This window comes from Diplotaxodon limnothrissa, linkage group LG13 (genome assembly GCF_057381915.1).
Source record: "Diplotaxodon limnothrissa isolate DT_005_m linkage group LG13, D_limnothrissa_male_GT1.1, whole genome shotgun sequence".
NCBI lineage: Eukaryota > Metazoa > Chordata > Actinopteri > Cichliformes > Cichlidae > Diplotaxodon > Diplotaxodon limnothrissa.
This window is the reverse complement of record NC_140608.1, coordinates 28,155,450-28,181,016: the sequence shown is the minus strand read 5'-3', so window position 1 is coordinate 28,181,016 and position 25,567 is coordinate 28,155,450. Positions and strand designations below refer to the sequence as shown.

At 42.6% G+C, this 25,567-nt stretch overlaps 1 protein-coding gene across 4 annotated transcripts in view; it reads left to right on the top strand.

Moving 5' to 3' along the window:
* birc6 (baculoviral IAP repeat containing 6) overlaps positions 1-25,567 on the top strand; it is a 136,615-nt gene that overhangs the window by 55,643 nt on the left and 55,405 nt on the right. For 2 of the 4 annotated variants that reach the window (XM_085368953.1, XM_085368956.1), the window contains exons 29-56: positions 870-1,222; positions 1,347-1,566; positions 4,537-4,673; positions 4,870-5,007; positions 5,875-6,002; positions 6,208-6,339; positions 6,588-6,803; positions 6,899-7,082; positions 7,683-7,886; positions 8,326-8,459; positions 9,145-9,298; positions 9,413-9,529; positions 9,638-9,798; positions 10,243-10,369; positions 10,473-10,583; positions 12,697-12,955; positions 13,071-13,642; positions 14,297-14,472; positions 14,590-14,686; positions 15,251-15,445; positions 15,561-15,761; positions 16,330-16,609; positions 16,687-16,943; positions 17,608-17,716; positions 18,064-18,300; positions 18,423-19,266; positions 19,484-19,627; positions 20,446-20,575. In XM_085368953.1, coding sequence (XP_085225079.1) covers positions 870-1,222; positions 1,347-1,566; positions 4,537-4,673; positions 4,870-5,007; positions 5,875-6,002; positions 6,208-6,339; positions 6,588-6,803; positions 6,899-7,082; positions 7,683-7,886; positions 8,326-8,459; positions 9,145-9,298; positions 9,413-9,529; positions 9,638-9,798; positions 10,243-10,369; positions 10,473-10,583; positions 12,697-12,955; positions 13,071-13,642; positions 14,297-14,472; positions 14,590-14,686; positions 15,251-15,445; positions 15,561-15,761; positions 16,330-16,609; positions 16,687-16,943; positions 17,608-17,716; positions 18,064-18,300; positions 18,423-19,266; positions 19,484-19,627; positions 20,446-20,575 — 6,017 coding nt within the window. The remainder of the gene's footprint in view (positions 1-869; positions 1,223-1,346; positions 1,567-4,536; positions 4,674-4,869; positions 5,008-5,874; positions 6,003-6,207; positions 6,340-6,587; positions 6,804-6,898; positions 7,083-7,682; positions 7,887-8,325; positions 8,460-9,144; positions 9,299-9,412; positions 9,530-9,637; positions 9,799-10,242; positions 10,370-10,472; positions 10,584-12,696; positions 12,956-13,070; positions 13,643-14,296; positions 14,473-14,589; positions 14,687-15,250; positions 15,446-15,560; positions 15,762-16,329; positions 16,610-16,686; positions 16,944-17,607; positions 17,717-18,063; positions 18,301-18,422; positions 19,267-19,483; positions 19,628-20,445; positions 20,576-25,567) is intronic. The other 2 variants (XM_085368954.1, XM_085368955.1) reach the window with 2 other exon arrangements.

The following is a 25,567-nucleotide window of genomic DNA, read 5'->3' as shown; positions in this document are numbered from 1 at the left end:
AATGGCCTCCTTGACTCCGCGCTCAAACCAGCGTTCCTCCCTGTCCAGGATGTGTACATCCTCATCTTTGAAAGAGTGTCCACTAGCCTGACGAGGTAGCTCTTCTGTGTTGTGCCGTCCGCTTCGCCAGAGGTTGTTTGGTTTCCCTGATGTATAAATCCTGACAATCCTCCTGGCACTTAACAGCGTACACTATGTTACTCTGTTTGTCTCGGGGGACCCGATCCTTGGGGTGGACCAATTTTTGGCGCAGCGTGTTTTGGGGTTTAAAAGCCACAGAGACCCGGTGTTTAGAAAAAATGTGTCTCAACTGCTCCGATACTCCTGACACATATGGGATCACTACAGGGTTCGCTTGGGCAGCGGTTGTCCTTCTCTCCTGGATCGGCTGGAGCTTTCTTTAGGTGCCTTTCCAGTTTTGACAAAGGTCCACCTGGGATAACTTAAATAATGTAGTGATTTCATCTGAGGGGCGATCGTGGCTCAAGAGTTGGGAGTTCGCCTTGTAATCGGAAGGTTGCCGGTTCGAGCCCCGGCTTGGATAGTCTCGGTCGTTGTGTCCTTGGGCAAGACACTTCACCCGTTCCCTACTGGTGGTGGTCAGAGGGCCCGGTGGCGCCAGTGTCCGGCAGCCTCGCCTCTGTCAGTGCGCCCCAGGGTGGCTGTGGCTACAATGTAGCTTGCCATCACCAGTGTGTGAATGTGTGTGTGAATGGGTGGATGACTGGATATGTAAAGCGCTTTGGGGTCCTTAGGGACTAGTAAAGCGCTATATAAATACAGGCCATTTACCATTTACCATCTGCAAAAGAAGTTTGTAAATTTTTTGGTGGTGTTGTGAATTTTCCAATTTTGTATTTATTTACCAGGTATAATCTAGCTTGCCATCGGCTAGAGACTCTTCTGCAGAACATCGACCTGCCACCTCTCAACAGCGCCAACAATGCCCAGTACTTCTTAAGAAAACCAGATAAGGTTGTTGAGGAAGATCAGCGTGTTTTCTCAGCCTACCAGGACTGCATCCAGCTGCAGCTACAGCTTAACCTGGCTCACCATGCGGTTCAGCGGTTGCGTGTATCACTGGGTACCAGCCGCAAGTCACTCTCAGCAGCTGGGGCTCCGGAAGCAAAGGAGCTAGTTCACAACTCCTCCACAGAGCAACTGAGAACCATCATCCGCTACTTGCTGGACACACTGCTCAGCCTGCTGCATTCTAATAATGGTGAGCTGAACTCTGCTGGATCTGCTTTTTAGTGAAGTTGTACATTTCACAGATGACTTTGTTAGTAACGTGTGGATTGAAACGCTGTTACACATGATTGATTCATTTTTATGGGTATTTTTAGGCCATTCTGTCCCCTCGGTGCTCCAGAGCACATTCCATGCCAAGGCCTGTGAGGAGCTCTTCAAACATCTTTGCATCAGTGGGACGCCCAAGATCCGACTTCATGCCGGCCTGCTGCTGGTGCAGCTTTGTGGAGGCGAGCGCTGGTGGGGCCAGTTCCTCTCTAATGTACTGCAGGAGCTCTACAACTCTGAACAGCTGCTCATCTTTCCCCAGGACAGGTAAAGAACTATCAGATTCCATATAGTCACAACATTTTAGATTAATGTGAAATTCAATAAATAATAATAATAAATAATGAAAAAAGGTAGGGTTTTTAATGAAAAATAAAATAATTTTTCAGTCCCACAGGAAAATCTAATCATGACATTACACATTGGTTTGTATCAAAATGTTGACTTCTAATGAACGGTTAAAAAAAAAAAGAAGGAAGGAAAGGAAAGGAAAGGAAACATAAACCAAATCAAAACCAACCTCTCCCACCATAGAGTTGTTTAACCCTCTGCAGTCGATGGATACGCTGGCACGTCCAAATCACATGACCAATTTAAGATGACACAGCAACAAGATGCAACGACCCAGATTCTTCATTTCAAAAGTGTGGATGTGTGGACTGTATATGAATTTATAATTGTTGATCGGCCATGTAAACCCAGAGTTATGATAAAAAATACATGCGGTGTATTTTTCTGAATAAAACAGTGGTATTTACTCCTGGAAGAAATGGTAGAAACAGTGTTTTCTAACTACAGTGCTATAGCAAGAATTCTCCGCTTGCAGAGCAAAAAGAAAGGAAAAGAAAAAAAACACCCCTTCCCTATTGGTGTTAAAGTGTACCATGTTGACCAATCAAAAAAGTATATGGCAACATGTGGTATGTGGTTGGCTAGGTTGGCACTAACAAAGGCAGAGCAGTGAATGAGGTATGGGGCTCTCACATGTACTCTACCCACATAAACTGTCTGGAACTGCTGGCAGTTCACCTGTCGCTAAAACATTTTCTGCCTTGGCATAGAGGTCATCATGTTTCATTGAGATCGGACAATTCCACATTTGTGGCCTACATCAACAGACAGTGCCCCAAGTTACACACACTGGCACACAGACTGATGGTCTGGAGCAGTGTTCACCTGCTGTCTCTGAGAGCAACTCGCATGCCATGGATCTTGAACTTTGGAGCAGATCTTCTCTCTAGGGGCAACTCACTGTGTGGAGACTGGAAGCTTCACCCGAGGTGGTGAAGCAGATCTGGCTGCAATTCGATCAGGCGACTGTGGACTTGGAGAATGCTCAGTGTCCCGTTTTTTTTTTTTTGTTTGTTTTGTTTTGTTTTGTTTTTTCCCCCCTGCACGATTAGAAAGCTCCACTGGGGATGGATGCTGTGGCTCACAATCTCCAAGAACCCTCCTCTATGCCCTCATTTCTCCAACTCTGCCCAGAGCGAGAGAGAATGGTCACGTTGTCATCCTGATAGCCCCACACTGCCCAGGGAAGCACTGGCTGGTGGAGATTTTTCAGCTGCTGCGCAGAGACCTCCTGTCTCTTGCATGGGGGGAAATATTCCATCCCCACCTAGAGAGGCTAGCTCTATGTGAGTAGTTTAACCTGAACACTGTGGGGCTTCCCCACAGTGTTATCGACGCTAGTCACTGTTCTAGAGCGTGGCGTGTGTTTGAAAAGTGGTGCTTAGAGCTGCATTCTCTTGTTTCCCTTTTGAATCCCTGGAACAGGTTTGAGTTAACATTTCTGTCCTTGAAGACAACTCTATATGAAGGTCAACCTTGCCTTTATCCCAAAGGTTCTTGGCACATGTTCCTCTGTAGAACTGCTGGCCTTTTACCCACGCCTTTCACCTCAGATTCCCACATATGGGAAATCCTGTGTATAAACAGCGCCTTTCCTATTGGATAGTAGGAGCAATTGCCCTGGCCTTCACTAGCAGGGGTCTTCAGCCTCTTGCCCCACTAGAGGTCTGGCAACCTCATGGGCTCTCTTTAAGGGAGTTTCTATCCAGGAGGTGTGTGCAGCTGCATGGTGGGCCTCACCTCACACATTTGCTAGGTTTTACAGGCTAGATGTAACAGCGCCTAACCTGGTGCATTCAGTCCTCTGTCTTCCCAGGTGGGAGCTTCTCCCCTGTGAAGTGCTATTGGTGACAGTTGTCTTCTCAGCAGGCATGTCTGTCAATCTGGGAGTTAGTCTTCCTCCTATAGTGAGACACGAAACAAATGCTATCAAAGAGAACTTCAGGTTATGTATATAACCCCGGTTCTCTTGAGTAGCATGAGTTAGTGTTTCACCAGACCACCCGCCTTCTATGGAAGCAAGGAAGAGGTGGACTTGCTTTGAATGACATCTGAGGCACTAGCCCCTCATGACATGGGCGTCACTTAGCCAGCCTGTAAAGACGTAAAGGTATTTGAGCTTCTGATGAGGTCACACAGGAGGCCTTCCCATAGTGAGACACTCACTGTACTATGCTACTCAGAGAACTGGGGTTATACACATAACCTTAGGGTTTGTTTTTTGTTTTTGTTTGTTTGTTTAAAATAAACAAATCCACAAACTAGCTGATGTTTAGTTCTAACTTCGGCTCCTGAAGCACAGAGACTAACAATATCCAATAGGGAGTCGCACATGATGATGGGGACCAGTAAGAAGTTCGCCATCAAATAATTTATACAAGCAATGAACAGTCTCACAAAGACTTGCATGGCTATGTGAACAAACAGAGAACACTCAAAACAATCAACATCAGGGCACAAACTGCAAAGAATATGGAATACACCAAAGACTATCATGAAGCCATGCATATCCTGAACATGTAACTCTTCCAGCCATGTTATTATGCTTGTAGGTGTATTTTGTTTTTAAAGGGAATTGTACTTAATTTTCATGTCATTTATTGTCACAGCTTGGATCATAGATGCTTGGCTTTTAGTGTTGCCTTTTCTCTGGTTACTATGCTGAGGCAAGTCTAAAAACTGCAAAAGTATTTCACTGCAGCACAGTAAAGTGCCCTCTCAGTCTTTTGGCTGCTTAGATTTGTCTACTCATACATGGAGATGCAGAAGCACAAATTATGTAGCACGTCGTTTGGCTTGTTCTTCTGGAGACATCAAACTTAGCTTTCAGGTCTTATGGATGCTGTGGATACTAACTGCAGTATGCTTAATCTGTATTCATGTTAGGGTATTCATGCTCCTGTCATGCATTGGCCAAAGATCCCTAAGTAACAGCGGTGTTTTGGAAGGCCTTCTGAATCTCCTGGACAGCCTCCTGTCTCCACTGCAGCAGCCACAAGCTGCCGCTCAGCGCAGAACTGAAGGTAAAGCAACTGAGAATAGCGTCTTTGCAGCACCTGATATGTTAACTTGAGTTAGTAGAAGTTACAGATAGAGTTAAAGTCAGTGTTAATTATTATGTAGTCAGATTTATTTATTTTTAAACAGACTGGTTTGTTCAAGAGTGTGTTTGAAATGAAGTTGATTTTTTGTTTGTTTGTTTTTGTAAAAATTAAACAGGTGTTTTGGATATTCCCATGATCAGCTGGGTAGTGATGTTGGTCTCCAGACTGTTGGACTATGTAGCAAGTATCGAAGATGAGGCCTCAGGAGGGAAGAAGCACCTGGGAGGGAAAGAGCGGGAAAGACCTGTAACAGGTAAAATACCTGCATTCTACATTTCCCTGATATGTGTAAATGTTTTTTGTTTTTTTTAAATTTTCTTTTTCTTTTTTTAATCTATAGGCACTGGAAATTGTGAAATTGAAACAAAACATAAACAGATGTTGATTGTCACTGACCAGTTGCTGATTGCAGTTTTGCTGTTAATTCATTGATAGCTTTGAAAGGGTATCAATTACCAAACAGCAGAAGCTTAATAGTAATCTTTATGAATATCAACTCAGTGAGGAACTGAATAGATATAAATAGAATATAAAATATTGCACATATAAAAGGCTCAGACAACGCTTGCATGAAGTGGTTGGCAGAATATCAACATTTTTACTCACTACGCAATTAGATGACACAATGCAATTGCTTTTTTTTTTTCATTCTCCAATTTAGAAGTCTACAACTGCAAGAGAGCACAAAACAAAATTATGGTTAAACATTTAGCAATGACTGCTTATTAAGGTAGTTCCTAAATATAGGTAGAAAGATGGTATCTGAATAACTAAAGAGAAAAAGTGGTCAGGATTTTTACTCTTTACTTAGTGGTTGGACTTTGTTGAAAAAAGTCTCAAATCCATAAATCTTTGATGCTTATGCTTCAAATGGATGATGATTAACAAGATCTTGCTAACTCAGCTGCACATTAAATGACATCAATGCAAACATACATCTTTTACATATGATTGGAAATGGTTACAATCAAACTGCACTGTATGCTAAAGATGTTTGTCGCAGTCCTCAAACTCAGCTAAATCATTTGGAATTAAGCTGTTTGATTGTACGTCATACTCCTTAGTTGTTTGTCAGTCTTGTGTTACCTTCATTAATGTGCTGTATTTTTTTGTCCTGCAGGTATTCAGTGGAGTTTCATAAATAACAGCCTCCAGTCTCAGAACTCCAGCAGGTCAGCCAAAGGCAGCAGCAGCCTGGATCGCCTGTACTCACGCAAAATCCGTAAGCAACTTGTCCATCACAAGCAGGTAAATGTGTCCCATTTCAAAAGCAGCACACCTTCATATTTGTTTTTCTCAATTTTTAAGTGGTTAATTAAAACTTGATTTGAAATTTGCATTTGTTAGAATCAGGTTAGGGATTGTTTCCTATATTGGAATGCATCCAACAAGTAGATATTTCTGGAGTGATACTTTTACAGTACATAAACTTATTGTGGCCTTTTCATTGCAGCAGCTAAATCTATTGAAAGCAAAACAGAAGGCTCTGGTGGAGCAGATCGAGAAGGAGAAGATCCAGAGCAACAAAGGCTCCTCCTACAAACTGTTGGTGGAACAAGCCAAGCTGAAACAAGCTACATCCAAGGTGAGCAGCTCACCACACACTCAAAAAGATTAGGCTGTGAAGGAGGGCTGCAACTAAATCTGCCATTTCTTCTTTGATTAGTTGATTAGTCAGTGATTATTTCAGTAGCTTGCTGAGGGCAAACCTCCTGTTCTCCTGTTCCAGTACCTACTCCACCTGTGAATATCACCCTTTTGTCTCATCCCAATTCTGTGCATCACGGAGATTAATTTTCAATACTACAACTTGTTAATTTTTTCCTTTTTCAGCACTTTAAAGACCTGATCCGTCTGCGGCGGACAGCTGAATGGCCCCGTTCCACATTGGATACAGAGTCCACAACAGCCAAAGAAGCCCCAGAAGTAGAACCTCTGCCCTTCACTTTATCTCATGAACGCTGTATCTCTGTGGTGCAGAAGCTGGCCCTCTTTCTCCTCTCCATGGATTTCACCTGCCATGCTGATCTGCTGCTCTTTGTCTGCAAAGTATTTATCTAACACTGGGAGTTAATCTAACACTGGGAATATATATACACAAATTTGACAGTCTAAAACTACAAATATTTATCTTATTTGTTTAGGTCCTGGCTAGGATAGCCAACGCCACAAGGCCCACAATCCACTTGTGCGAAGTGGTGTCTGAGCAGCAGCTAGAACGCCTGCTTCTCTTGCTTGTGGGAACGGATTTTAACCGGGGGGACATCTCCTGGGGAGGCGCCTGGGCACAATATTCCCTCACGTGTATGCTACAGGACATCCTGGCTGGTGTGTTTTCAGCTTAGCGTTACATTTGTTTGAATCTGATTAAAACGCACTGTTTGTGAGGCGAGCGGGTGACATATTAAATCTTGTGTGAAGCTGAACATTTAGTTTGGCACATTGTTGTTGCTGGAGTTTCAATTTGGCTTTAGAGCAAATTATTGTACCAATTGTTGTTGTTTTTTTAATCTCTTTGAAAGTTGGGGAATTATATTTGTATGTTCTCACATTAGCTTGAGCAAAAAACGTGGTGTGCAGACTTTGGTGCACATATTTGTTTCAACAGGGTCCTTTTCTTTTTTTGTCTCTAACTTTTTCCAACTGTAACATTTTTTTACTTTAGTTTTGACATAGTACCATTTTCACAGAGCCACTGGTGTGGTTGTACAATGTTTACAGAGCACATTTCACAAGCTTTTATCAAAGCAATAATATAGAATAAAATGAGGCACATTAAGCACATGGATTGTAAATTTTCTTATTGTTATTGATGTAAAAATTAGACTTGTTATTCAGATTTTCTGTTTCATGTTTGGTGTCCTTTAACAACTTCATCTTCATTAAGTCGGTGCATGTCTGGTGTACTTGAACATGTATTCTTCTCAGGTGAACTGCTGTCTCCAGGCTCTCTAGATGTCATGGATGAGGTGGTGGTGTGTGAGGAAGCCGGGACATCGTCCTCCTCTGCGGGAGCAGATTCGGAGGACTCGCTGTCCCAGCCAGCACCCATCCCCCTGGTAGAGAGCATTGATGAGGCCCTTGTGCCTGATATCATCGCAGGTACTACCGGGACCTCCTCAGTATTCCAAAGTGCGTGGGTAGCCCTCTATAACACCCCCCCCCCCCCCCCCCCCACACACACACACACACACACACACACACACTTACACTGACTTGAGTGACATGTTTATTGTTTTTTCTCACAGTGTGTTGTTATTATTTGTAGCTATTATGAATTGGAGTGAGCAGTTCAGGCATAGTTCCAGCCAGTTTTAGGCCTTTAATTTTTGCACAATTTCAGTGTGTATTTTATTTTTCCTTGTGCCAGTTTACCTCACAGGGTGAGCAGGCAACTATATTCAGCAAGGCTAAATGCAGTGACCTAGCTAAAAAAAACTACTCCCATACAAGACTACAGTTTTAGCCGGATTGGGGTTAAAATTGTCTACAGATGTGAGAGATTTTCTTGCTTGTATGTTTTTGTAATGTGCGTGCTTGGCAATATTAAAGCTGTTTTCACTATCCAAAGGTGCTCCACCTCTGTCATCTTTGGAAAAAGATAAAGACATAGACTTTGACTTGCTACAAGACCTGATGGATGTTGATATTGATCCTTTAGATATTGATTTGGAAAAAGATCCACTTGCTGCCAAAGTGTTTAAGGTATGTGCATGATAACAAGCTACTTTCATTCTTTCTGTCATGTCTCTACTGGAAATTAATGCAGTGACACTCACTAAGGTTGGGTGATTGGACTAATTTATTGGCCATCGATGATAGGCTGGGCCTTTCACAGATCGTTTTTACAAGAGCTATTTATTTATTTATTTGCCCATGAGTAAGTTTGTTAGTAATGTTGGTTGAAGCTAGGAGAAACAGTCAACAGAAAAACTAAAAGCGCTGTTTTCGCAGCACCCTTTTCCAGCTGCAAGCAAATGCAGTGATTCATTTACTCAAACTCATACCAGAAAGAAAGACAGGCAGTAGCCTATGTTCAGAAAAACATGTTGTTGTTAAACCTGAAATAAAGGACTTTTTTCTCTTGCTTAAAATCACAGTTAAGATATAAACTAATGTTGCTGTAAGATCAAACAACCTGAAAAGAGTAACAAGCTATGTTTGTTAGCTAAGTGATCTAAAGCATCACAGAAAACGAACTCATTGCAAATGACGTTTTCAAAGTAATTCTTCTGCCTTCATTTGACTACTTTGAACTTGATGTAATTATTAAGGTTATGTTTGCTGTGGAAAACTAAAAAAGATTCAAAAGCAAATGTAGAAATGAATTCTGTCTGCAGACAGTTGATGTCCTTACATTTACCATCCCCTTTCTCATGTTCATCTTTAGCCCATCAGCAGCACGTGGTATGACTACTGGGGTGCTGACTATGGCACATATGGGTACAACCCATACATTGGGGGGGTTGGTATCCCAGTGTCCAAACCTCCAGTTGTTGCTGAAAAGCCAGGGTCGCAGGGTCTGTCAGTGTCCGTGTCACAGGGTGAGGAGAGGCCTAATTTTATCTTTTAGGGGTTTTTTTTCTCCAATATGGACCTGAACACATTTTCTGCATTCTTTCCATGCCACTTTTTGAGCTTCTGCCTCTGTTTCACAGCACTGGATGCCCGACTAGAAGTGGGCCTGGAGCAGCAGGCTGAGCTGATGCTAAAAATGATGGCAACTCTACAAGCGGACTCCATTCTACAAGCACTCACTTCCAGTTCATCCACAGGTAAATGAAGTAACAGTTTAAAAGTGAAGTGAAGCACACATTCTTTCCAGTGTTCCAGTGTTGGACTTGTGCTGATGGTCTGATACTGATTTTCTGTTGTGCTTATAGTGAGCCAGTCTTCCAATGGGACTGATGACTCCCTGCTCAGAGCTCTCCATAGTGGAGGCTCTCCCCCAAACAGCAGCCTGATAGTCCAGCCCTCATCCATCCCAATTCTGAGTGCCTGCTTCAACAAGCTCTTCTCCATGCTGCTGGTCCACCATGTACAGGTCAGAACAGCCACTAACTGGAATCACAGTTTAAGATGCTTTGATTCAGATGCTTAGTACTCAGGAGTACAAAGTCATTGGACCCACAAGATCAATTACTCTTACCTGCTGTTTAGTCCAATGCTCTACTTTAACTTCTTTTAGAGTAAATTTGAAGTATAATATCTAACTTGTAACTTAAAAGATTAAACAAACCTCTTTTTTCCCTTCTGAAACATGTCTGCACTTGAACAACCACACTGTACTGTGCTGTATTTATTAAACCTTGTAAATTGAACATCTGGAATGTACTGACAGAAAAGTGATTTTATTGGTTGGACTCTTCTGAAAGGACTTATTTTTAAATATAAGTGGTGACCACTGCAGAATTTTGTATGTATGACTTCGATAAAGAAGAGTAAGGGAACACCCACAGACACTAAATGTTATTTTCTCCACTCTCAGCTGGAATCCCTGCTGCAGCTCTGGCTAACGCTCAGTCTGAACACTTGTTCTGGGGGCAGCGAGGAGAGCGGGTCTGACATCTTTCTGTTCAATGCCAGCCGAGTGCCCACCATCCCGCTCAACCAAGGTTAGGGCTTTTCTACTCCGCTCTCTAATTTGGAGCTGTATGGAGTTTATATATGGTTACATTGCTTTATATTGTTCTTTTTTGTGTTTGTGTCTGTGTTCAGCATCCATCAGCAGTTTCCTAACCGTGCTGGCGTGGTACCCCAACACTTCCCTGAGAACATGGTGTCTGGTTCTGCACTCTCTCACTCTGATGACTAATATGCCAGCTTGCGGTCAGTACTCGGCTCTTCACTGGTTTGTTTACCAGTGGATTTTCTTTTCACATTATTTTCAAATGACTCTGCAAGGGGTATCATTGAGAAAGTTGTTTAATAATGGATTGCATTTATATAGTGCTTTTCTAGGCACCCAAAGCGCTGTGCAATTCCACTATTCGTTCACTCTCACATTCACACACTGGTCCAGGCAGACCACAGTTGTAGCCATATCGCACCATCGGCCCCTCTGGCCAACACCAGTAGGCGGTAGGGTAAAGTGTCTTGCCCAAGGACACAACAACCAGGACAGAGGTGGATCGAACCGGCAACCTTCCGGTTACAGATGAGCTTCCCAACCACCTGAACAACGGTCGCCCCCGTTTAAGCATTCTTGTATGTTTCTGTTTTCATGTTTATGAAAAAATGTTAAAAAATCCAAACTAATCCACCTTTTTATAGTGCACCCGCGTTTCTTTTCAGTCATTTCACTCGTTCAGCACATATCAACCCCACACATGTCCTGGCTTAAGACAACTCTGTTGACACGTTCAAGGCAGGTGACCTGTAATGACATATGTGCGACCCTCTTGGACATCTATAGTCCTATCACAGTCATTCCTCAGTTTGTACACTCTTCATCACGGTAACAACACCTCTGCTGAGTCGGGCTAGCTAGCTACTGTTAGTTAGCTCTGTTGTCTACCAACTTTAAGGTAGCCTTCATTGTTGTTAGCCATCACTGCCCGGTTGGAATGTGGGCTCCTTCAGCAGCACTAATGTTGAAGGTTTCCTGAGCATTGTTTCTTGCTTTGCGTTTTGATATGAGTATCAAATCCAAGCAAGCAAAGCAAAAATGTTGTGTTCACCCCTTTCCTCAGGTGTGTGGTTTCACTTTCCATGATAAGGTGTACCCTGTTTGCCTGGGGATTGTCCACACTAGGGTGGATTGGCTGAGCCCATAGTTTGTGACTTTTGCCGCCATGTCCCACATTTGGTTCTGAAAAGATGGGTGACGTTTGTGGATAAACTGCTTGAAAGATGGCTATAACATGGATTGACCCTCTCCTCTCCAAATTTAGGGAACATGCTTCATCTGAGTCAGATGATATCAGATTAAGCAATTGATGCCAGTCGATGCCCCAGCAAATAGATGACCACATGATGTATGTTGATGAGTTTCCCAAGTGAGAGACGAACTGTGCAAGAGCACTGGCCAACCTCAGTCTGAGTTAACCACTCAGCAGGATGACATGCTGGGCATCGGCCTGAATATGCATGGTATGTTAGAGGATGAGCTGTACCAGCCATGACAACATGTTTCCTGTTTTCTGCATCCACCTCAGAAAGTGGAATGATTCACAGGCGTTTTCCCTCAGAGCCAACAATGGTCAAAAGCTGCCTACCCATATTCCCAGATTTTAATGACACGGTTCGCTCAAGCAACTGTCTACCTGTGTCACTGTGTCCTGCTATAGACAGTATGTGGCGCTGAATGGTGTGGAAGTGGCTGGCTTAGTCAGTCCACCTCCTGCCGAGCCATTCCTGGTGGCTTAATAGTCCCACAACCGTTGGGGCCGTCCACTGTGAATGACTGTTAGTCCAATAATCTCACAGTTGACATTCAAACTCCAACTTAAATGGTCACCTTCCTTTGCACCACCACCGAAAAGCCAACCCTCTAAACTTCTACTCCCCCATTCATGCCTGCGCGTAGCCATGCCCCCGACACTTGCGCAGTAGGTTACATACATCTTAACATGATCCTTGTTGAACCATTGCATTGTAGGTGGCTTACAACAACGGCTATCAGCCACCTGCATGCAATGGAGTCTTGCTATCCCTTGTCGTTTTTTTTTTGTTTTTGTTTTTTTAACATCTTGGCTCTAATGTGTTGACTCGCATGATCAAAAGTGGGTCAGTGACCCTCAGGACTATGTCAAAGGGAACAGCTCACTAGGGATTAAATACCTGTGACTCTCTATCATTTGAGTAAGACATGAAATGTCTTCATAAACCTAAAAAAAAGTCCAGCTGACCCCCCCCAGTTGTCTAGATTACCATAACCTGCTTTTATTATTATTATTATTATTACTATTTTGTTTAAAAAAAATAACTTCTGAAATTCTAGTCTCCAACAACGGGATGAGCTCTCAGGAAAGCACAGCTCAGCAGATGGTGTCTGATCCCAACCTGATCCATGTCTTGGTGCGCTTCCTGTCTGGCAGCAGCACCAATGGGACAAGCCAACACAGCTCTCAGGTGGGACCAACTGCCACCCAGGCCATGCACGAGTTCCTGAGCCGCCTGCAGGTTCACCTGTCCTCCACATGTCCACAGATGTTCAGCGAGTTCCTGCTCAAACTCATGCACATCTTGTCTACTGAGAGGTACATTTTCACTTTTTTAGTTGTTAGTGTACATTAGGTATAATCAATAATTTTGACAGTAAGTATAATGTTTAATGGTATGAGTGGTTCTAATTAATGGTTCTGAAACTCTCAGGGGTCCATTCCAGTCAGGCCAGGGTCCATTGGATGCCCAGGTGAAGCTGCTTGAGTTTACTCTAGAGCAAAATTTTGAGGTGGTGTCAGTGGCCACTATCACCTCAGTTATTGAGTCCATCACGTTCTTGGTTCACCACTACATTACCTGCTCAGATAAAGTGGTTTCTCGCAGTGGCTCAGACAGCTCAGTGGGAGCCAGAGCTTGTTTTGGGGGTCTGTTTGCCAACATAATCCGGCCAGGAGACGCAAAGGCAGTCTGTGGAGAAACCACACGTGACCAGCTAATGTTTGATCTTCTCAAGCTGGTGAATGTGCTGGTGCAACTACCTTTGTCTGGAGACAGAGAGTTCAGCGGGCGGCTGCCACCATCAGGCAGTGGAGCAGCTGATAGCAGTGTGTCTGATGAAGAGAAGGTCTGTGGCAGCAAAGAAAGTGTAGCTGGTGGATCAGCATCCAATCAGGGCCCTCCTGCAGGTGTGGCTGATCTGGTGCTTGCCAATCAGCAGATAATGAGCCAGATCTTGTCTGCGCTGGGCCAGTGCAACAGCAGCGCCATGGCCATGATCATAGGTAAGACAACTCTACAAAGAATTATGTGATCTACCAAATATTTCAGCACTCAGATTTTATGGTCTGTAGCCTCATTGTTGTTTGACTTAAACCATTCTCATAAACCTTGCTTCTGGAATTAAAAACACACATATCACCGAAATAGTACACAACGCACCAAATGGTGCACAAAGATAGTTTGAACAAAAGCCAGTGAACAAAGTTGAGTTTCTAGCAGGCAGAGAGCCTGATATTTTCTTGGTAAATGACAGCCAAAAATTGTGCAACATTAGCAGTAAATGTTGTTTTTACATCACCTGGCCACAAACTCTTAAGTGAAGCTGCAGTGGGATAGAAATATTAAGTGTTATGTTTAGGATGTTAAGCACGGTTTGTGCAGAAGCAGCCTCTTGGTCACAAAATACATTTGTGAGGTTAGCTAATTTTATACACACTTGAGTTATAACTAACTAAATTAGTAATGACAATTGTATACCAGTAGCCATCTAACATTAGCAGCACTACCATAAAACTCTGTAAGAGTAAGAATGCGTCTGATAAAATTTCACTTGTGGCTGAATTGTTCCTTTAACAAAGCACCAAACATATTTAAATGTATGTGGACAAGCATTGCCTATAACTATGAGCTGACTATTCTTGCTCTGTGTTCTGCAGGAGCCAGCGGTCTCCACCTGACTAAACATGAGAACTTCCACGGTGGTCTAGATGCCATCTCAGTGGGTGACGGCCTCTTCACCATCCTTACCACTCTGAGCAAGAGAGCCACCTCAGTCCAGGTCATGCTACAGCCCATCCTCACTTACATGGCTTGTGGTTATATGGGCAGACAGGTGAGCTTCATTCTGCTGGGGTCTGGCCTTTGATCATCTGAACAAATACAGAGCAGTGCTGACGCATATTTATTTATTTATTTATTTTCCTCCATCTTGTTATTGCACATTCTTTAGGGATCGCTCTCCACCTGTCAACTGTCAGAGCCTCTTCTGTGGTTCATACTTCGAGTGTTGGATACCAGTGAGGCTCTTAAGGCCTTCCATGACATGGGTGGGTGTATACACCTAATATCTGTATATTTCTTTGATTGTCAAAGCATTGTGTCCATAGTACTACCAAGACCTTACTCATAGTTTCAACATTCATGTCAGAGAGCCCCAAGCTTTAAGATTTGAATAGGTTTTAAAGTTTTGCTGTTGAGTTTCTTTGTAAACCAAGTATTTGAAGTACAAGTTACTCCCTCATCCATGTTTCTTAGCTTGCAGTTCCATCTTCCCAGCTTTTGTTTGCACATTGAGCCATATCTTGTTCAATAGAATAGTATTTAGCACAATTAGGTGTTAATGGTCATGGAAAAATATCTCCATAACCATTAAAACCCACATGGAGTTTAAGTCACAAAAGGTTCTTTTTGTTGATCAGCGCCCGAAGAGTCACCTGACATCTTTGTCACGCCACTGATTGTGGAAGGAATTGAAAAATTTAGCAAAGTCAGATTTTTTCAGTCGTTTCTAATTTTGTAGAAATTGAACATAGGTGCATTGCATAAGAATAGCAGTCAATGGTTTATGCTGTACTTGATGTATAAGAAAGCATAACTTTGTCTTTAACCAGGAGGTGTCCAGTTGATCTGTAACAACATGGTGACCAGCACTAGAGCCATTGTGAACACTGCACGCAGCATGGTGTCCACTATCATGAAATTCTTAGATACAGGTCCAGGAAAGACGGCAGATGGAAACCTCAAAGCCAGAGTGATGACATCGGAGCCGGACAATGCTGAGGGACTCCACAATTTTGCTCCTTTAGGTGCTTTCAGCTAATTTTGAATTCCATCACTCCATCTCATAGGACAATACCTGAATAAAATTGACAATCGTATTCCTACTCTTCTCTAATCTGCATGATCTGTGTTGCTTCCCAGGTACTATCACATCCAGCAGCCCAACAGCACAGCCTGCAGAGGTCCTCCTCCAGGCCACCCCTCCACACCGACGGGCCCGCTCCGCTGCCTGGTCTTACATCTTCTTGCCAGAGGAGGCCTGGTGTGATCTCACTATCCATCTTCCAGCTGCCGTGCTGCTGAAGGAGCTTCATATCCAGCCGCACCTAGCTTCTCTAGCTAGTGAGTAGGAATTTCTTTAAAGATGAGTGGGCCACAACCTCTCTTGAGATTTGTGTAAACCTGGTGACCAATAAATGTCTAACAGCTGTGCTTGCCACAAGGGTTTCTCAATCAACTACTAAGCCATTTTTTGCTTTGTGATTGAATATTCAACTCAATGACATGTCAACTCAATGACATGTCAGTGTCATTGAGTTGACATGTCATTGAGTTGAGTTGTAATTTTTTGTAATTACATAAAAATTACAAACTTTTATGTAATTTGTTTTTTCTGGAATTTTGGTTGATATTCTGTCTCAATTAAAATGAAACTACCAACAACTGTTCATTTCTAGTTAGTAAGCAAACTTAGAAATTCAGCCTGGGATAAAGTAATTATTTTCCCTACTGTAAATAAACTATACTAAAATGTTGGTCAAGAGGACACTGCTTTTCCCTTCACATTGAGCTAAATTCCTGTTAATTAAAAAAAAAAAACAGTGGCAGACATTATGGTGTTTATTCAGTAATCTTCGTTTCACTTCAGGAGTTCACCCATTCATTTTCTGCCTTTCGTCTTACCAACCAGCCTGTCCCTCCTCGGTCTCAGTGGAGATCAGTGCTGATGGGGTCAACATGTTGCCGCTGTCCACGCCAGTCATCACCAGTGGCTTGACGTACATTAAGATCCAGCTGGTGAAAGCAGAGGTGGCTTCGGCTGTTTGTCTGAGGTTACATCGGCCTCGTGATGCCAGCAACCTGGGTCTCTCTCAGATCAAACTCTTGGGTCTGACAGCATTTGGTAACACCTCCTCTGCAACAGTCAATAACCCCTTTCTGCCTTCTGAGGACCAGGTCTCCAAAACAAGGTAATCATGATGCATCCTGTATGCAGTGTGTGTCTATATTTGGCTGTTGGTGTGAACTTCTCCATCTCCCTGTACAGCATTGGTTGGCTGCGTCTTCTCCACCACTGCCTGACCCACGTCAGTGACTTGGAAGCCATGATGGCCAGTGCTGCAGCACCCACTGCCAACCTGCTGCAGACCTGCGCCGCACTGCTCATGTCACCTTACTGTGGCATGCACTCACCCAACATTGAGGCTGTGCTGGTCAAGATCGGCTTGCAATCCACACGCATTGGACTCAAACTCATCGACATTCTGCTGAGAAACTGTGCTGCGTCTGGCACCGACCCTGCCAGTGAGTCACTCATAGCTGAGTCACTACTGAGACGTGACTATATGTCCTTAAAAAGCATAAAAAACCCCCATTGAAAATAGCCACATTTATTACAATGAGAGATTATTAAATGATGTGGCGGTTTGAAAGATTAACAAGGTCAAGTTTCACATGTTGTTTTGCCATTTAGAAAGGTTTTTTCTAGCATTAATGAATCTGGTGCTGTATTGTTTTTGCGCTGTGTGATTGCAATACATATAGCTGTAAATGTGATCTTATCTTATTATCTTATCTGTCTGGTGTTTTGTCTTGAATTTTTTTTGTAAATATTTATCTGATATTGCATTATCCAAATACATTTGGTTTAACTACATTTTATGGGGCAAAAATACAAAATATTTGTTAGTGGTCTGATTATTAATTACAGACCACTTGTGATTCTTAGCCTTAGTAAAGTGTTGAAATTGTTGTGTAAAGCAATGGATTTAACAAGACATTACACAATACACAGTGCAATGTTAAACTAACCACTTCCCAGTAAACCTGTTAATATTTGGACTGTGGAAGAATTTTCTGACACATGTGCATCATGTTCTGGGCAGGCAGCATGACTTTGTCAGCATTTTTATTTTTAAAAATGTTTCAATAATTTAACATCATCAAAAAATGTACTGTTTCTTTAAAGATTTGAACAGTCCTCTGCTGTTTGGACGACTAAACGGCCTTTCCTCAGATTCCACCATAGACATTCTATACCAGCTGGGCACCACACAGGACGCAGGGACCAAAGACAGGTACTCCTCCGTCTTTGCCACGACTCAACACTCCCCCTTTAGGTTCTCTCAAAGTGCATAAAGTGCATCAACTGATGAGAAACAGTCTCCCGTCAAGGTGATATTCCGGACAGACTCATAAGCTGATAGTAAAAAGTGTCCTTTCACTCTCCTTTTCATTTTTTTTTTTGTCTTTTTACTGTCATCTCATTGTTTGTTGCATATAAATTCTGCCCCAAGGTGGTTCTCACTAAGAAATTGAGGACCTTTTTTATGTAAAAAAAACAAACAAACAGAAAAAACATTACCGTGCCCAGCACTTGAGCCATTTGACTTATTTGTCAAATCTCTGAATTCTAAACCTCCAGGATCCAGGCTCTTCTGCAGTGGGTCCATGACTCTTCCCATGTGGCAGCCCATAAGATGAGTGGTCCAATGGGATACATTGGGCATGCTGCTGGCTCTTCCTCTGCTTCATCAAGGGAGTATGGTCTCCTTATGCCATCGCCCTCCCACCTCCACTGTGTGGCAGCCATCCTCTGGCACAGCTATGAGTTGCCTGTCGACTATGACCTGCCTACACTGCTCAACAGAGAGCTCTTTGAGTCAGTCCAGTGTCTTGTAGTTATTACACATGCATGTAGTTGGATTCATTAGTGGGTTTAAACAATATTCTTCTTAGCAGATTTATTACTGATTCCATTCTTTTCTTTGCTGTTCCCTTCAGGTTGCTGTATAACTGGTCCATGTCGCTGCCATGCAACATTGTGCTGAAGAAGGCCGTGGACAGCTTGTTGTGTTCCATGTGTCACATCCATCCCAGCTACTTCTCCTTGCTAATGTCCTGGATGGGGATTGTCTCACCACCCATCGCCACTCACTCTCAGGCTCAGCAGCGACGTCTTGCCATGACTGATGATGGCAAAAAGCAGCATGATGCTAACACCACTGCGGCGGGACTTACCGACGACTCCAAGCATGCCAGGCCACACATTAATCTGTCAGAATCCCAGCTAACCACACTAGCGGCTGCCTCCCAGTCACCAGGAGCAATAGAGCAGCTGCTGGATTCAGGCTTGCCCTCGCTGTTGGTTCGCAGCTTGGCTCAGTTCTGTTTCAGCCTCCTGGCCAGTGCAGACCTGCCTTTGCCCGCTGGTCAGGCCGAGAGACGACACCATCATCACCACTTTCACTCGTCCTCACACAATCGCCCGCCTCTCTCGGCAGAGCTGGCTGCTCCAGTGCTCCGGTTTCTCACAGAAGTAGGCAACAGTCACACCATGAAGGACTGGCTGGGAGGACCAGAGGTCAACCCACTGTGGACGGCACTGCTGTTCCTACTGTGCCACTCCAGTGCCAGTGCTGGGGCCAATGCTGGCTGTCAGCCTGGATTTGCTGCAGGTTCTCCTCCATCCCAACCTCAGCCTTTAGGCTCACGCTTCTCCTTGGCCTCCTCAGGGCAGACAGGAGGACTCACCACCCAGCAGAGGACAGCACTGGAGAATGCCACTGTGGCCTTCTTTCTCCAGTGTATCTCCTGCCACCCTAACAACCAGCGCCTTATGGCACAGGTCCTCTTACTAGTTATTATAGATGAAATAATAATAAAAATTAAAATAATAATGTTTTTCTTTTAACTTGTTAGATGTAGATTTGCACACATAATTAGACAAACGTGTTATTTAATGATTGCTAGTTGGTAAGCTAATTTATTTATAAATTGAAATTCAAATGTAGATATTCATTGGTTTCGGTCTTGGTTTTTAAGACTTCTGTCTTTGGCTGCAGGTTCTCTGTGAACTCTTCCAATCAGCACCTCAGCGAGGCAATGTACCCGTCTCTGGAAACATCTCAGGCTTCATTCGAAGACTGTTTCTGCAGCTCATGCTGGAGGATGAGAAGGTCACAGTCTTCCTACAGTCTCCCTGTCCGGTGGGTAACTTAATTATGTGGTCAACAGCGTTGCTCAGAAGTTTTACACAAACTATTGTGCTTTTTCTTAAATAAATGTTATTTCATTAAAGACTTTGAAATGAGGATGTGACATACAGCAAATGCCTGATGAAGTACTTGCTGTGAGCTTAAGGTGGCAGTGCAGCAGTATGAAGCATATGTTTGTTTGTTTTTTTCTGTATCACAACGGTCCCTTCACACTGATTCATGCCTGGCATTATGTGTTCTCAGTTACACCCTAATGGTTTATACTTTCTACTGCTCAGTTGCTGACTGTTACAAAAGCTTTGGAGACATGAGTGCCTGGAAGCATTGTATGGAGAAATTGGTTAATTACCCAAAGCAAGTCATTTTTCATTCATCTAGCTGAAATATCTCAATAATTGAGTAAATTTAGTGCAAACATTTATGGATTCCAGGTACTAAAGGTGATGTGATTTGAAAAAGGCATAAAGTTCTGGGCAACTTTGTTTAGGGCCAAATTGCGACACCTACTTAACAAAAGATGCTCAGACTAGGGCAGCTGTTTCAGTGATTCGCATGAGGCGTACAGCCTGCACCATGCAGTGAAGTCCCAAAAACTACAAAATTAAGAAAACCTTGGGGGTGGCCAAGATGATAGAAAGATGTCAGAACACACAGTGCTTTGTATGTTACAGAGCAATGGACTATTTGGCTGTAGACCAGAAAACAGCTAAATAGTCCCATATTGACAGCAAGTACAATATACTCTTTATGTTTAGTTTCTGCAGCTAACCTGATTGTGGTGTTTTCTTTTTTCCTTTCCTCCTCCTCAGTTATACAAAGGACGGATCAATGCAACCAGCCACATGATCCAGCATCCCATGTATGGAGCAGGCCACAAGTACCGCACCCTTCATCTACCAATTTCCACCACATTGGCTGAAGTCTTGGACCGGGTTTCTGGTATGTTTCAAGACAGAAAATTTCTCATTACAACAACAACAACAACCACATAAAGACTTCACTGCTCATAGTATGTACCAGTACATGTAGATGTTCCTGCCTTCAGGTTACACTTGCATTGTAACTGATGGAAAATGTCTTCTCTGCTCTTGACTTGAATGAGATTGCATGCTCTTTGTTTGGGAACCACAACACTGTATAGTATTCACTGACCTTTTTTGACCTCCTTTTCTTCTTTCCCCTCGCACCTTTTTTTCCCGTCCTGGGTGGTCCATAAAAAAAAAAAAAAAAAAAATTCCCTGTGCATCTCCTCTTAGCTCCAGAAAGCTTGAGAGGGGAGGTGTAATGGAGTCATCTTGACCACCTCAGCTGGCTCCTTTCAGTGCAAATAAGCAAAAGCTCAGTTCCAAGCTTTCTCAAGTCATTCCAAAACACAAAACTGTTCCAGGACTCTACAGTCCAATTAATTTTTTCAACAAATCTACTTTTCCATCAACGTTTGATTAAATATTTTTTCTTTTTTTTAAAATCAGTTTTGAGAGTTACAAGATTTCAGAAAATTTAAGCTCTTGCTTGTTCAGACATCTTTTAGAAGTCTTTGTTTTTGCCTCCATCAAGTCCTTATGTAAAGTTTTGTCAGTGAAACATCTTTCTATTTTTTTTTCTTCTTCCAGTTATTCTTTTCCTTGAAGAAAAGATGCTCATTCTTACACTCACATGAAAATGTCCTACTATAGCATAAATTTTCTCCTACCAGTATCGATTGGAAATCTTTCTTGGTGTAATAAAACATTTCTTTTAGCTTTTGAGAATGCTTTTGAGAATGCTGTATAGAAACTCCGTCATGCTAGCTAGTACGAGTTATTGTAACTGACTGTAAAAAGTCAGCATAACGAAAATAAACTCCACCTAAACTTGGTTTATATCTGACCAGATAGACTGCAGTCATAACTTCTTACCTGAAGTTCAGTTCACCTGACACTCAGACCGGCGGCCGCCTCGGGTCTCTCCTCCTCCTGCCTCACCTTCCCTCATCTACCCACTGGCCTCTGTGGAAGCCCCGCCATAGCCACCACCAAACAACTGAGTTATTTTTACACATCGGCCAACATCTAGCCAATCCACCACCTCTCATTGTTCATGCCGTTACAAATTTAAAAAAAAAAAAAAAGCACTTTGGGTGCCTTGAAAAGCACTATATAAATGCAATCCATTATTATTATTATTATTATTATTATTATTATTATTATTATTATTTAAAAAAAATCATCTGCCCATAAAAACGAAAAATCACCATCGGGCATACCGGGCGATGGCCAGTCCAGCTATGTCTTGCAGTAACAGTGGCTGTTTTCATATTTGCAAACTCATGAAGCCAGGAGGCCATTTTGGAAGAGTTTGGAGGAGAAATACACAATTGTTGTGCCAATAGAAACTGTTTGAATGTAAGCATTTGACAGATGAAGGAAGCTGATGTACGGGGAATATGTTTGCAAATTGTAATAGGAAAATCAAATTATGTTTTTGTGTGCTCTAAATATGTTAGACCATAAAAGTTTCACACTAAATTATTGTCAAATAATGTTTTGAAGCCTCTAAACTAGCTTCAATAATATTGTCTTGCCTCACAGCTCGCAAATGTGTACTTCACTGTCCTGTACAAACTTGCACTGTGTTAAACAGGACAAGGCAACTGCTTCGGTTAAGCTTCCCATTGGAGCATTCCTCCTTTGGTCTCTCTTTGAATTTTAAACACCATCTTGAAGTAAATATGTTGTAACAAGTTTGTAGCACAGCAAACATAAATTACAGCATATCCCGCTGAACACTGTATTGTCAGTGTTAGTTTACTGTCTGATTCCTATTGCATATTTATCAAAGTATCTTGTTTACAATTCTTTGTTCAGTGAATGTGAAACGTAGTAATCCTTCTCTTAATTTCAGAAGTAAGTTTATTCCCAGAGATGTGTGCTCATTAAAGGTAGTATCAACAGTAGTGATAAAATAAATGGCAGAAATTACATTCTTACCACCAACACAGAATTTGGGAGTTGATACTTAAGTCCAAAAATACACTTCTCTTTCAGTCTTCTGGCCGTGGTTATCCAATGAGCAATCGTTACATTACCCTGGATAAGAGACATTAAACATTCATTTAGACTTAACATTGGTCCATAACCAAAATGCTACCGAACAGTCAGACTTTGCTAATTTTGTATCACTGAAAGTGAAAAAGATACTTAAAATTGGTCCCTGCCTCTAGTTTTTAAGGTATGCTAATAGGTCCATTCTAAGACTGAAATGTGAAACCTTTTGGGTGGCTGTGCTCAGGAGGTCGAACAGGTCATCTACCAGCTGGAAGTTTTGTTGTTTGATCGTGGCTGCTGCATGCAAACATATCCTTTGGCAAGGTACTGCTTTGGGAGTTACTTAACCCTTAGATTCATAATCCGGTGGAGTAAAAACCTATGTGAATGGTAAATGGACTGGTTCTTTATATAGTGCTTTTCTACTCTTGAGCACTCAAAGGGCTTTTATGTTGGATAGAAAGCACGTGGGCGTAGGAAAAAAGTGATCATGTGACTCTGTGAATGAAGCATGTTGTATAAAACACTTAGAAATGCTCTACTAGAGGAACCCCAAAAGTTGATTCAAAAGCATCGTAGTATGTAGTAATATTCAGATGGGCACTCTCTCTTAAGTATTCTGCCACTTTTGTTTAAAATAGAGTCTTATGGATTGAATTATACAAGTATAAAAGGCAATTGAGGGCAGCATAGTGGCACAGTGATGGGGAGTTTGCATATTTGCAAGTTCTCTCTGTGTTTGCATGGGTTCTCTGGCTTTCTTCCACAGTCCAAAGACAGATGCAGTTGGTGGGATTAGGTTAATTGGTGAATCTAGTTGTCAATATGAATCGTTGTTTTTGTCTCTATGGCTACGTTCACACTGCAGGTGAAAGCGCATCAAATCCGATTTTTTTTGACCCTATGCGACCCATATCCGATCATGGTGTGACAGTGTGAACGGCACAAATCCGATATTTTCAAATCCAATCTGGGTCACTTTCGTATGTGGTGCTGAATCCGATACATATCCGATGTTTCAGAAAGCGACTGCTGTTTCAATGGTCATGTCGCATTAAATCCGTCTTTTACATCACTGACACAAGACAGACGCCAATTATCAGCTCCGGAGAAGACATCGTGAACGCTTCCTGTCCATCCAGTGAAACTGTTGGGAAGACAACGTTGGAGAAACGTGAACATTTTATATGTTCTGTATAATCTGCAGATTCTGACAGAAATCTGCAGCTATCCTTGGAAGCACAGCTCCTCTAAAACAGCAATAAGGATCATTATTAGGTTATCTACATTATTATGTAAATAACAAATAACTTAAAGCAAAATTTGGGAAATGTAAAGTCCGAAGTCTTTATATTAAGGGCCATCAGTCAAACAATACTGTTTGCTCTGGGTCTAAACAGAGCCGTTGTGTGTGTGACGTCTTCTTTTGTGCATGCGGGCCGCTTTGAGCGTTCACACTAGAGCGCGTTTGCTGTCGCATTTTATTTGTAGTGTGAACGAGCAGACAAAAAAATCAGATTTGATCAAAAAATCTGAATTGAGCATTAAGACCTGCAGTGTGAACGTAGCCTATGTGTTGGCCCTGCGACAGACTGGCAACCTGCACCCTGCCTCTTGCCTTATGGTAGTTGGGATAGGCTGGATAAGCGGAAGAGAATGGATGGATGAAATGCAATTGTAAAGTTTGGGTTGGGTGGGTTGGTTGGGACTTATGCTGGCTGGTGTCCTTTGCCCCCTGGTCCTTTACAAAGTGGAATTGGACCTTAACTATCTCTGTTCTTTTAATGTGCAGCAGTAGCTTGGCACATGCAAGATTTAGAATAGCTTCATTTACATAGAGATGTACTACTGATGTTGGGGGCAGGCTGAAATGGTGGTTGGGAGTCACATTGCGCAACGGGCTTCCCGTCAGCAGTCGGTGAGTTGGGTGGCTGCCCTTTGAGACTGCAGGGCTGCCCTAGTACCATGATTGTGCTCGCTGGTGTCCTTCTGCATCTGATTATTGTCTCTTTGCTTGTGCAGTGCTATGGACTCCACGTCCTGAATGTCTGTGCTGCCTGGGACTGCCTAGGAAGTGGAAAATTTCAGATTTTGTAAATGAGACTAGTGAGGTCTAAAGGCTACAGAACCACTGCCAAGACATTAGTGCATGACTTAGCCAAGTCAGGAATTGTAGTCTCAAAGAAGACCATTACTAGAAAGCTGTACAGGAACGAACTGCAACGTTAAAGACCACGAAAAAACACTTCTGAAGAACACAAATCCAATCTGAAGTATGCTGATGCAATTGGGAAAAAGAATATGCATGCTACAAGTAGGTCCTTTAATCAGTTGAGACAAAAAACTAGAGCTCTTTGAGCATAGAGATCCTGTTTATGTTCGGAGAAAGAAGGGAGAGGTGATCAACTCACGCTTTTCAACTTTAACTGGCTTTGTAAAGTAAGGACACAAGGGGGCAGCCCTTTCTCAAATTCCAAGCAAAATTTGATTAATTAAGAACTGGAGAAGTCATGTTTTTCAGTTATAAGAGCTGCAGTTTTAATTACAGCCTAAATTATTAACAAAATATCCCAGCAGTCAGCTCTGTCCTTGCAGTTTAATTCACTTGGCATTCTCTGGCTATCAAGGTCAGCTGTGCAGCGCTGATGCTGTGAGCTTCGGTATTACCTGTTAAGTACAAGGCAGCTATGATGAATAGCTCACCCCCTGGGACCTTGAAAAACCTGATACACTGCTGCTGTTACAGGGCAGTATGCATGTCTATAAGACATATCATCTTCTGGCTGTTCTTGTGTGGGTGAACAAATTTTGCATCTGATGCATCTTTTCTTTCCTCCTTTCTTTTAGCTTGCTAATGTTATTTAAACCAAAGCAATAAAAAAAACCAAGAAGTGTGACAAAATAT